Here is a 12,792-nt window from a genome sequence, read left to right as displayed (position 1 = left end):
ATTTATCACACTGAATCAGGTAAGCTACATGTTTATGATTCAGTGTAATTATTATATGCACTTTAAACGCAGCAAATAATATGGGAGTGATGTTTGCACATGCCTTATAATTTTGGCTCGTTGGACGAAAAAGGGAGGGGGCGCGAGTGAAATTGGACAAACTTGGGGGGGCGTGTGTCCTAAAAGTTTGAAAACCCCTGCTAGAGGCTATCGAAAAGTGGAGACATTTCCTGGAGGCAAAACTCTTCATTATTGTCACTGATCATTCCACTCTTCAGTGGGTCATGAACTCCACGAAGACCACCTCACGTTTAATCCGCTGGCCCCTTTGTCTTCAAAAATTTGACTTTGTGGTTGAGTACAATAAGGGAACACTGAATGAAGCACCAGGTGCTTTTATCTTGCATTCATCCCTTACCTGGTTGTCGTGTATTCAGCTATAAAAGAACTAGTATTTCCCATCTCCATTGCAGAAATCTGGGAAGAGCAACACAAAGAACCAGATATAATCAAGATATTGCAGAACCTAGCAGATAAAGATTCTACTATGCATGAGCAGTTTGGGGTATTTTATGACAAGTTATATTATTGTTTCCTGTTGAAAGATAAACTCAAACACTACAGAATATATATATTAGGGATGTGCGGAGCAGCCGGTATTTGTATTTGTTGAGGGGGAAAAGTATTTGTATTTGTATTCGAGTAAAATTCAAAATGGCGCAAAAATAAATATTTTTTCTATTACACTTCTAATTTACGTTATAGTGAAAGTATTGTTTAATTATACCAATTATATAAATTATAGATATGCAATATTGGTTGTTGTTTTTGAACATGTGATAAGAAATGTCATTGAAAAGAAAATAACATAGAAGCCATTATCTCATCCATGGTTAAACCAACAACTAATAAAATACCATTGTGAATATTATGAACCCCACCACCACCGTTCTTATTGAAGGACACTGAATAGACAGAATAAAAACAAACAATACTTCAAAAAACTGTTCTTCTTCTGAAAGAACTTCTTTCCAATGGACAGAATTCCAAAAACTAATATTAACTAAATAAATCTAAATAAAACCCTGCCCGGGAGATCTGGCAGAACAAAAGTATTCTATATAATACTAAAAGATACAGCCCTGGTATTATCATCTGCCAGCCACAAAAAAAGACACAAAGTTTGTTTGTTTGTTTTTTTTTTATGTTTGAAACTGACTTGCTGGGGCAGAATGTGGCTGTGTTTATGCTTTTAGGATGCTTTTAGTGCATGTGATAATACATTACATAGAAGGTTGCGCGGTGCTCTGTTCAGTGAGAAGCGCTCTCTATGGCAAGCCTTTTTAGCATTTAAATCTTTGTTCTGACTCCATTAATATATTAGAGATATCTCTAATTATATTTTGACTAGTCATAATTATAATTCCACTACTCAGAATGACAATTAGAGATATCTGCAATTACAATTGTACTAGTACGAAATCAGATGACTTTTGACTAGTAACAATTGTAATTGATATCTCTGAGTTTTTACTAGTCATAATACATTTAGAGATATCTTTAATTCATCATATTTAGAGATATTTACAAATATATTTGAAGATATCTCTAATTAATTTACTAAAAGTCTAATTACAGTTGTAGATATCTTGAATTGGATTTTTGACTAGTCAAAATTCATTTGGAGATATATCTAATTACAATTGTGACTAGTCAAAACTTATTTAGAGATATCTGCAAATATTTTTCAATGGAAGTCAATGGAGGAATATGACTAGTCTATCATAATATATTTGCAGATATTTCCAATCTGACTAGTCGAATTATAATTATGACAAGTCAAAATATAATTAGAGATATCTCTAAATATATTTATGGATAGTCTGAACAAGGTTTAAATGCTAAAACGGCTTGCTATACGCTCTCACCCAGTAGCACAGTGGAGATTTTTCTAGTTATATCCTTTCAGTCGTTTGTTATGCAGTGACATGCAGTCAAATATTTCGCCAAATAGTCCTTAGGGATGCGGTGACACGCAGTCAGATATTTCGCCGAACAGATCCGCCACTTTTGGCACTCATAAACAATCATAAAGCTCTCGTGCTGCAGGAATGAGGAGGTCTGCTGAAGGCGCGCAGCTGACGTGCAGTGAGGGGTTTGCGTCTTTAATAAACTACGGCAGTTTGCGATCACTGAACAGTAAGAATGATTAATAAATCCATATGAAACAACCCCTTAAAAGTCACGTCTCGCTTTCAGTTTCAGGCTTTGGCGCGTTTTGCCTCTCTCTCTCTCTCTCTCTCTCTCCCTCTCTCTCTCACTCTCTCTCTCTCTCTCTCTCTCTTTTACTCACTCACTCACGCGGGCATGCACTGTGGTCTCATGAGAAAACGCAGCTTTTTGATAGTGTTTTTCTTGCTCCCGAATACAAATAATTTTTCAAGTATTTGTTCGAATCAAGTATTCGTAAAAACATGCTATACGTGCCTTTCCGAATACCGTATTCGGGTTCGGCTCCACCCTTAATATATATATATATATATATATATATATATATATATATATATATATATATATATATATGTATATATATATATATATATATATATATATATATATATATATATATATATATATATATATATACATGCCACCCTTATCCCAAATCTCCTCCAACACTACCACGCACATCCATTAAGTGGACACTTGGGTATTTACAAAACTTGCCAAAGAATACATCTAATTGCTTTCTGCCCTGCAATGTGGACATCTGTAAAAACGTACGTGAAAAGGTGTGTGATGTCTTTTCACTTTTCAGCTTTTGATGAGCGTTTTTAAGACTTAATGAAAACTAATGTTTTATTTATTTCTTTCAGAACGCATTGAAGAGAATGAGGGGAGTAAAGAGGAGGAACATCATGTCAAAATTGAGGAAAAAAATATTTTTTTGAAAAGGAGAAACAAGAATCGTTTCACATGCACTCAGTGTGGGAAGAGTTTTAACTGCTCATCCTCCCTTAATCGACACATGAGGATCCACACTGGAGAGAAACCATTCACATGCACTCAGTGTGGGAAGAGTTTTAACTGCTCATCCTCCCTTAATCGACACATGATGATCCACACTGGAGAGAAACCATTTACTTGCACTCAATGTGGGAAGAGTTTCAGCCAATCATCACACCTTGACAAACACATGAGGATCCACACTGAAGAGAGGCCATTCACATGCACTCAGTGTGGGAAGAGTTTTATCCGGTCATCATACCTTAATCTACACATGAGGATACACACTGGAGAGAAACCATTCGCATGCACTCAGTGTGGGAAGAGTTTCAGCCTATCAACATCCCTTAATTACCACATGAAGATCCACACTGAAGAGAGACCATTCACATGCACTCAGTGTGGGAAGAGTTTTATCCGGTCATCATACCTTAATCTACACATGAGGATACACACTGGAGAGAAACCATTCACATGCACTCAGTGTGGGAGAAGTTTCAGTCAATCATCACACCTTAATCAACACATGAGGATCCACACTGGAGAGAAACCATTCGCATGCACTCAGTGTAGGAAGAGTTTTTACTGCTCATTCTCCCTTAGTCGACACATGAGGATCCACACTGGAGAGAAACCATTCACATGCCCTCAGTGTGGGAAGAATTTCAGCCTATCAACATCCCTTAATTATCACATGAGGAACCACACTGGAGAGACATCATTCACTTGCACTTAAGCTGTGGTCACACTGGACTTTTCTCTCCATAGACTTCCATTCATACGCACGTGAATGCGTCAGACCGGAAATGCAAGTTCATGCCTCAAGTTTCGCAGTTCATTGCCTTGCAGAATTCAAGCTTGGTGAATTCTGAACTGTAAAATTGCATAACTTGACTGTGTGAGACCTATCGAAGATCAAAACAAGATCTCTCTGGACAGTTAGTAAAATATAGACCAATCGCTCGCTTTTTAAATGTCTGATCATCTTGTTTAATCCGGCTCCTTTTCACAGCGCTGTACAACAGAATTTCGCATGCTCAAATTCTAGTGTGACCGCAGCTTCGATGTGGGATGAGTTTCAGCAGATCCTCAGACCTTTATTAAACACATGAAGACCCACACTGGAGGGAAACCATTCACATCTACTCAGTGTGGGAAGAGTTTTAACCAATCACCAAACCTTAATGAACACATGAAGATCCACACTGGTGTGAAAGAGTATATGTGCTTTGAGTGTGAGAAGACTTTTATTTCAGCTCCAAAAACTGCACCAGATGATTCACACTGGAGAGACCGTACAAGTGTTCAAACTGTGACAAGAGGTTTAATCAGTTAACATCTCAAAACCCAAAAGAGGATTCACACTGGAGAGAAACCGTACAGATCTGATCAGTGTCTACAGAGTTTCACTCATTCGGCGCAGCTTAAGAAACACGTGGACAAAAAGTTGCACACATGACATGAATGCAGAAAAACATCTTATGTGCACAGGATGTTTCATGTCTGAATAATGTTTGAATAGGCTATAAATAACAGTATAATAGGTATACTGTTTTCCAACACTCCGACACTGCAGTAGATGGGGTTGTAAATCTGTTGCGCTCCTTGCATTTATGTAAACACAATGATGGCGGCTGAGAGAAGAACAGTTTCATAAACATCTGGCAAACAGCACCTCTGTGGCTTGAAATCTCCTCTGTTATCCACTCTCCAGTGTACTAGTAGCTAATGTTGTTTTGGATGATGTTCTCTGTCTGACTTCCTGAATGAGAAATCCAGATTGGAGTATGTGGTAAATCGTGATTGGATGCCTGCATTACTCATCAATGGCTATATAAAAGTTGTTGTGCTAGCTACCTCAGGACCTGTGGCTACTCAGGAGTCCTCATGTCAAGACCTGCCATCTCATTGACTCTTTAACCTTATGGTTTTGTTTTGCATTACTTATATCATGTAGTTAAAGTGTTGTTGTGATTATATCCTAAGTTCTTTATCTTCATTGGTATCCCTAGACATTTGTTGGTTGCTTTGATTGATTGTTCTATGAGTTACATTTTATAATAAATCATTTGCATTCAGGTTATTTTGTTGGCTCATCTCTCTTTTATGCTGCGACTCAAACAAGCAGGTAATAACATTTTGTTTAATGTGTCCGGTTGTATCCGAGATCTTGTCCTTTCAGTCATGACCATAGCTGAGAGTAGGTACTTAGATTACCTTTCGTCTCAGCTCCTTCACCAACACAGACACTGCATTACTGCTGCCTTTGCACTGATCCATCTTTTAATCTCATATTCCATTCCTCATGGCAAAAAATGCAGATAATTAAACTCCATATGGGGTAAGGACTCTTTGCCAAACTGGAGATGGCCAATGTTTTTTAGTCAAGCATTATGGTTTCTGCTTAGAGGTGCTGTTTCTTTCCCTGCCATGTCACACTTAGCAGCAAACCGTCCCACTGCATGCTGAAGGTCCATGTCCATAGTACCTGCGGGGTCTTAAAAGCTTTGAAAAACTCTTAAATTTCATAATCTCAAATGAAGGCCTTAATAGCCTTGAATTTTGTAAATAAAGTCTTGAATTGTATTACAAAGGTTACAAATTTATTAATTTATTTTTGCCTTTCCTAGGATTAAGTTCATACCGTAACAAAATGAACTCTTACTAATGTAGGCTAATTAAAAATTCATGCAGCGTAACGTTGAGTGCACCTCACGCTCCACGTCATAGCAGAAAGCGTAAAAGCATGCGCACCCATCATATGGTTACTTGAGGTGACGTACAGAACAAGATAGTCACTAGCCCAGTTTGTCGGCTAAAATGGGAAAGTGTCACTGTGGCCAAGGAATTCGAATTGAGTTTGGGTTAAGCCTGTGCCAGGAAATGACCGCGACGCCTACTGCTGTTGATGCCGGAAATCTTTTAAGCAAACGATAGCGTCAATGGGTGTTACGGCCCTGGACTCCCATATCGGGGGTTGCCAAACCCACCGCGTGTAGTGCTGCTTGTCAGTGCCAACCACCTGTTGTGCAGTTCTGTGCAGCGGAAACCTCTTTGATTACTGAAACAGCTTTAACAATCAGTAATGAAGAAATTTCTACATTAGAACAATGACAGTTTCTTCTTCCTGTTTTACGGTGGTCGATAACAAAGTTTTTGATGCGTTATTGCCACCTCTCGCTCTGGTTGGTGATGTCACCAAACAATCATTGGGCTGACACGAGAAACTTGCTTGATTGAAAGATGACAGAGAGAGATTAGAGTTGTAAATATATATACAATATAATGCTTATTGCAAAGTAATTGCCTTTACTATAAATGACTATAGTATTTTAATTGTGTAACACCTGTTTTTTTTTTTGGATTTTTAGTTTTTGCTGTTATATACTACAATTTGTTTCAGTTTGGTACAACATATTATTTACAGTAAATAACTGAACTAAATTATTTTTCATTGACAGTTTTATTGATCACTAAGATATGATTGACTTGGATTTAACTTGCTTCGATTTAAATATGAATATTGTAAAAATAGCTTGGATGTAGCAAGGCTACTTTTGCCAAGGAGTTTATAGCTTAGCTTGATACATTTCTAAGAGGTAAGCTTTTAAGTAGAGTAGCTAATAGCTTAGCTCATTACATTTTTCAAGTAGCTTGCCCAACACTGCCACCACAGCAAAGGAACATCCTATCTTACTGTGGTTCAACACCAGCTCTGCAGGCAGATGTGATGTGGGTCTTTAAAACAATCCCTGTGCACCACTCTTTCACATAGAATAAGAACATTACAGAGGTTTTTAAAATCATGTTTTCTGACTCTGAGATTGCAGTTACACTTTTGAGTGGAAGCAACAAAACTGCATTTATTACTCATTTCAGATCCTTTTATAACTAAAAAACTGACTTACCAGGGGCCTCATGTATGAAGACTTGCGTGGAAATCATACTATAACATTGCGTACGCACAAAGCTGTAAATATGCGTACGCAGAAAAAAATTCAGATGTATGAAACACTGCGTACGCCGAATCTCACGCAAATTCTTTTGTACATCCGAATAAACGTGAAACTGAGCGCAACATGGCTGAGCACAAAACCCCTCCCTGCCTCCTCCCCCGTATGAATATTCTAATGACTATGCTAATGGCAAAACCCAACGAAAAAGCAATGGCAAAAGCAAGCAAAAAGAGAAACTTTGAACAAAATGTGAACTGGAGGTGCTGCTTTCGGAGGTAGACCGGAGAAAAGCGGTGTTATTTGCAAGTTTGTTCTCCGGAATTAACAACAAAAGAAAAAAATAGAGTGGGAGAGTTTAGCTGATGCGGTTAACACAGTTGGGTCTGAACATCGCGCTGAGTGAATTAAAACAGAAATAGTGTGATTTATAGGTGTAAAATTTTGCAGTACTCTTGTCAGTCACAGTGGCGCAGCTCTTTAGACGCATGTGATCATGTATTGACATGTTCGAGCATGAACTCGGTTCGAATCCAGCATCTGATGAACTTCTTCTTTTTTCCCCCGCTACATATCAGATTTTGCCAACTATTTATCACGAGAAAGATAAGTAGGAATCATCAATAAGTTTGTGCATCATATTTTAAAAATACATTAAAAAATGTAAAAAAAAAAAGGCAGGCAAAGAGCAAATTTGATATTTTTTTTCTATTATGACCACGTCGAAAATCGCCAATTTTTGATTGCTCTGAGGGGAATTAGATTAAATGGTTAAGCGCTCGCTTTGCATGCTAGAGGTAGCGGGAACAATGCCTGCATTCTCCACCTCTGTTTTTAATGCCTTTTTACATTGGCTTTTTTTGCAAAGCTGGTGGCACCTTGAGGGTTTAAAGCGAAACTACTTACGTCAGCTTTGCCGGTTTCCGTGTCGTACATATCATTGCAAGCATTCAGAAGCCCTATAAAGTCACAGTTTTCTTTTATTCAGCAGCGTGTCCGCAGTGGGACATCAAAGCGCTAAATACATAGCATTATAGAGTGCTGTCGATCAGGCCATTGGAATCATCGCCAGAAGCAATGTGACTATCTGGGAGGAAGATAGCGTTTTGGTCAAGTGGAAGCAGGTGGACTTAAGGGTGAAGCAGATAGGCTTTTTGGGTGACTTTCAGTCACCTGACCCTTGTGCACAAAATAGAACAACAGCACTGTTTTGCTGAAACCCAGGATCGGACCAGGGACCTTTAAATCTTAAGTCTAATGCTCGCCCAACAGAGCTATTTCGTCTGCCCTTTCACAAGTATCCTGCAGCATTCATGTCTGTGAGACTAAACAGAATCCTGAAATGCCTCTGAGGCCTTAAAGGGTAAAAGCTTGGGCAGTACAGGGATCGAACCCGCGACCTTGGCGTTATTAGGACCACGCTCTAACCAGCTGAGCTTACCGGCCACTTTCTGCCATGTTTTCTAAAAAGCTCAGAGTAACTGTCATTTTCCGGCCTTCAAGAGCTAAGAATGCTATTCCAGCTTTTTTTGTGCGGTGCTGGTAAAAAAATCAAGGTCCCATCGAGATTTGACCTCGGATCGCTGGATTCAGAGTCCAGAGTGCTAACCGTTACACCATGGAACCTCAAGCCTTCTGGTTGGTGCTGCCTGGGCTAAAGAGAAGAAAATGTAAAAAAAAAAAAAAAAAAAAAACAGCCTTGCCAGAAAGTAGCAGAATGTCAATACAAGGCAGTGCCAATGTGCATTGATTTCTGAGTAACTCGTCATTTGGCATGCAGGGCTCCTCACACGTTTACTGGAGCAGGACCAGTTAGGGCCTTCAAAAGAAAAGCGCACTATTCCAGGCATTTTGACGACTAAACGGCAGGCAGGGCAAAGAGGCCACCACAGAGCAAATGTGATCTTTTTTTTCTAATTTGACCACGTCAAAAATCGCCAATTTTTGATTGCTCTGAGGGGAATTAGCTCAAATGGTTAAGCGCTCGCTTTACATGCTAGAGGTAGCGGGAACAATGCCTGCATTCTCCACCTCTGTTTTCATGCCTTTTTACATTGGCTTTTTTTGCAAAGCTGGTGGCACCTTGAGGGTTTAAAGCGAAACTACTTACGTCAGCTTTGCCGGTTTCCGTGTAGTACATATTATTGCAACCCTTCAGAAGCCCTATCAAGTCACAGTTTTCTTTTATTCAGCAGCGTGTCCGCAGTGGGACATCAAAGCGCTAAATACATAGCATTATAGAGTGCTGTCGATCAGGCCATTGGAATTATCGCCAGAAGCAATGTGACTATCTGGGAGGAAGATAGCGTTTTGGTCAAGTGGAAGCAGGTGGACTTAAGGGTGAAGCAGCTAGGTTTTTTGGGTGACTCAGTCACCTGACCCTTGTGCACAAAATAGAACAACACCACTGTTTTGCCGAAACCAGGGATCGAACCAGGGACCTTTAGATCTTCAGTCTAACGCTCTCCCAACTGAGCTATTTCGGCTGCTATTTCAAAGTATCATTCATGTCTGTTAGACTAAGCAGAATCCTGAAATGCCTCTGAGGCCTTAAAGGGTAAAAGTTTATCCAGTACGAAGATCGAACCCGCGACCTTGGCGTTATTAGCACCACGCTCTAACCAGCTGAGCTAACCAGCCACTTTCTGCCATGTTTGCTAAAAAGCTCAGTATAAATGTCATTCTCCGGCCTTCAAGAGATAAGAATGCTATTCCAGCTTTTTTTGTGCGGTGCTGGTAAAAAAACAAGGTCCCACCGAGATTTGAACTCGGATCGCTGGATTCAAAGTCCAGAGTGCTAACCGTTACCTAACCATGGAACCTCAAGTCGTCTAATTGGTGCTGCCCGGGGTAAAGAGAAAAAATGTAAAAAAAATAAATAAAACGGCCTGGCCAGAAAGTAGCAGAATGTCAATACAAGGCAGTGCCAATGTGCATTGATTTCTGAGTAACTCGTTATTCGGCATGCAGGACTCCTCACACGTTTACTGGAGCAGGACCAGGTAGGGCCTTTAAAAGAAAAGCGCACTATTCCAGGCATTTTGACGACTAAACGGCAGGTAGGGCAAAGAGGCCACCACAGAGCAAATGTGATCTTTTTTTCTATTTTGACCACGTCGAAAATCGTCAATTTTTGATTGCTCTGAGCGGAATTAGCTCAAATGGTTAAGCGCTCGCTTTGCATGCTAGCGGGAACAATGCCTGCATTCTCCACCTTTGTTTTCATGCCTTTTTACATTGGCTTTTTTTGCAAAGCTGGTGGCACCTTGAGGGTTTAAAGCGAAACTTACGTCAGCTTTGCCGGTTTCCGTGTCGTACATATCATTGCAAGCCTTCAGAAGCCCTATCAAGTCACAGTTTTCTTTTATTCAGCAGCGTGTCCGCAGTGGGACATCAAAGCGCTAAATACATAGCATTATAGAATGCTGTCGATCAGGCCATTGGAATCATCGCCAGAAGCTATGTGACTATCTGGGAGGAAGATAGCGTTTTGGTCAAGTGGAAGCAGGTGGACCTAAGGGTGAAGCAGCTAGGCTTTTTGGGTGACTTTCAGTCACCTGACCCTTGTGAACAAAATAGAACAACATCACTGTTTTGCTGAAACCCAGGATTGGACCAGGGACCTTTAAGTCTTAAGTCTAATGCTCTCCCAACAGAGCTATTTCGTCTGCCCTTTCACAAGTATGCTGCAGCATTCATGTCTGTGAGACTAAGCAGAATCCTGAAATGCCTCTGAGGCCTTAAAGGGTAAAAGCTTGGCCAGTACAGTGATCGAACCCACGACCTTGGCGTTATTAGCACCACGCTCTAACCAGCTGAGCTAACCGGCCACTTTCTGCCATGCTTCCTAAAAAGCTCAGAGTAACTGTCATTTTCCGGCCTTCAAGAGATAAGAATGCTATTCCAGCTTTTTTTGTGCGGTGCTGGTAAAAAAACAAGGTCCCATCGAGATTTGAACTCGGATCGCTGGATTCAGAGTCCAGAGTGCTAACCATTACACCATGGAACCTCAAACCTTCTGGTTGGTGCTGCCCGGGCTAAAGAGATAAAAATGTAAAAAAAAAAAAAAAGGCAGGCAGGGCAAAGAGGCCACCACAGAGCAAATTTGATATTTTTTTTCTATTTTGACCACATCAAAAATCGCCAATTTTTGATTGCTCTGAGGGGAATTAGCTCAAATGGTTAAGCGCTCGCTTTGCATGCTAGAGGTAGCGGGAACAATGCCCGCATTCTCCACCTATGTTTTTAATGCCTTTTTACATTGGCTTTTTTTGCAAAGCTTGTGGCACCTTGAGGGTTTAAAGCGAAACTACTTACGTCAGCTTTGCCGGTTTCCGTGTAGTACATATCATTGCAAGCCTTCAGAAGCCCTATCAAGTCACAGTTTTCTTTTATTCAGCAGCGTGTCCGCAGTGGGACATCAAAGCGCTAAATACATAGCATTATAGAGTGCTGTCGATCAGGCCATTGGAATCATCGCCAGAAGCAATGTGACTATCTGGGAGGAAGATAGCGTTTTGGTCAAGTGGAAGCAGGTGGACTTAAGGGTGAAGCAGCTAGGCTTTTTGGGTGACTTTCAGTCACCTGACCCTTGTGCACAAAATAGAACAGCATCACTGTTTTGCTGAAACCCAGGATCGGACCAGGGACCTTTAAATCTTAAGTCTAATGCTCTCCCAACAGAGCTATTTCGTCTGCCCTTTCACAAGTATCCTGCAGCATTCATGTCTGTGAGACTAAGCAGAATCCTGAAATGCTTCAGAGGCCTTAAAGGGTAAAAGTTTGGCCATTACGGGGATTGAACCCACGCCCCTGGTGCGACGCTCTAACCAGCTGAGCTAACCGGCCACTTGCCACCATATTTGCTAAAAATCTGAGAGTAACTGTCATTTTCCGGCCTTCAAGAGATAAGAATGCTACTCCAGCTTTTTTGTGCGGTGCTGGTAAAAAAACAAGGTCCCACCGAGATTTGAACTTGGATCGCTGGATTCAAAGTCCAGAGTGCTAACCATTACACCATGGAACCTCAAGTCTTCTGGTTGGTGCTGCCCGGGCTAAAAAAAAAAATGTAAAAAAAAAAAAAAAAAAAAACGGCCTTGCCAGAAGGTAGCAAAATGTCAATACAAGGCAGTGCCAATGTGCATTGATTTCTGAGTAACTCGTCATTCGGCATGCAGGGCTCATCACACGTTTACTGGAGCAGGACCAGGTAGGGCCTTTAAAAGAAAAGCGCACTATTCCAGGCAATTTGACGACTAAACGGCAGGTAGGGCAAAGAGGCCACCACAGAGCAAATGTGATCTTTTTTTTCTATTTTGACCACGTCGAAAATCGCCAATTTTTTGATTGTTCTGAGGGGAATAAGCTCAAATGGTAAAGCGCTCGCTTTGGATGCGAGAGCTGGCGGGAACAATGGCTGCATTCTCCAACTCTGTTTTCATGCCTTTTTAAAGCGAAAAGGTTTAAAGTGAAACTCTCTTGATTCAATCATCACCAGAAGCGACGTGACCATCTGGAAGTAAGATAGCTTTTTGGTCAAGTGAAAGCAGTTGGACTTAAGGGTGCAGCAGCTAGGCTTTTTGGGTGACTTTCCGTCACCTAACTCTTGTGCCCAAAACAGAAAAACAACACTACTTTACCAAAGCCTGGATCTAACCAGGGATCTAACCCAACTGAGCTATTTCAGCTGCCATTTCATAGTTTTTCTGCAGCATAGACGTGTGTAAGACCGAGCAGAGCCCTTAAATGCATCTGAGGCCTAAGAGAGTAAGAGCTCGGCCAGTACAGGGATGGAATCCACAACCTTGCCGTTATTAGCACCATAGTCTAACCA

At 40.7% G+C, this 12,792-nt stretch overlaps 3 protein-coding genes and 3 non-coding genes across 25 annotated transcripts in view; 2 read left to right on the top strand and 4 right to left on the bottom strand.

Annotated features, from left to right (window-relative positions):
- Positions 1 to 8,807, top strand: part of LOC110439620 (uncharacterized) — a 49,160-nt gene extending 40,353 nt beyond the window's left edge. For 11 of the 14 annotated variants that reach the window (XM_088650687.1, XM_087250459.1, XM_087250456.1 and 8 more), the window contains one exon: positions 2,877 to 5,089. In XM_088650687.1, the coding sequence (XP_088506813.1) occupies positions 2,877 to 3,742 (866 nt within the window). In that variant the 3' untranslated portion in view covers positions 3,743 to 5,089. Of the gene's footprint in view, positions 1 to 2,876; positions 5,090 to 6,159 lie in introns of those variants that run through there. The other 3 variants (XM_088650689.1, XM_087250464.1, XM_088650688.1) reach the window with 2 other exon arrangements.
- LOC147845236 (uncharacterized) overlaps positions 1 to 12,792 on the top strand; it is a 934,973-nt gene that overhangs the window by 138,927 nt on the left and 783,254 nt on the right. The gene's annotated exons all lie outside the window — the stretch shown is intronic.
- The window catches only part of LOC101882744 (NLR family CARD domain-containing protein 3-like), a 297,907-nt gene that overhangs the window by 246,020 nt on the left and 39,095 nt on the right, over positions 1 to 12,792 (bottom strand). The window lies entirely within an intron of this gene.
- Positions 9,373 to 9,445, bottom strand: trnaf-gaa (transfer RNA phenylalanine (anticodon GAA)). Its single transcript has one exon. It is a non-coding gene; the product is annotated as a tRNA-Phe (tRNA).
- Positions 10,897 to 10,968, bottom strand: trnaq-cug (transfer RNA glutamine (anticodon CUG)). Its single transcript has one exon. It is a non-coding gene; the product is annotated as a tRNA-Gln (tRNA).
- On the bottom strand, positions 11,914 to 11,985 carry trnaq-uug (transfer RNA glutamine (anticodon UUG)). The gene has a single exon. It is a non-coding gene; the product is annotated as a tRNA-Gln (tRNA).

The sequence above is a fragment of the Danio rerio genome, chromosome 4, assembly GCF_052040795.2.
Source record: "Danio rerio strain M-AB ecotype USA chromosome 4, GRCz13ab, whole genome shotgun sequence".
Taxonomy (NCBI): Eukaryota; Metazoa; Chordata; class Actinopteri; order Cypriniformes; family Danionidae; genus Danio; species Danio rerio.
Note: the sequence above shows the minus strand (reverse complement) of the source record. Positions and strands in the feature narration are given on the sequence as shown.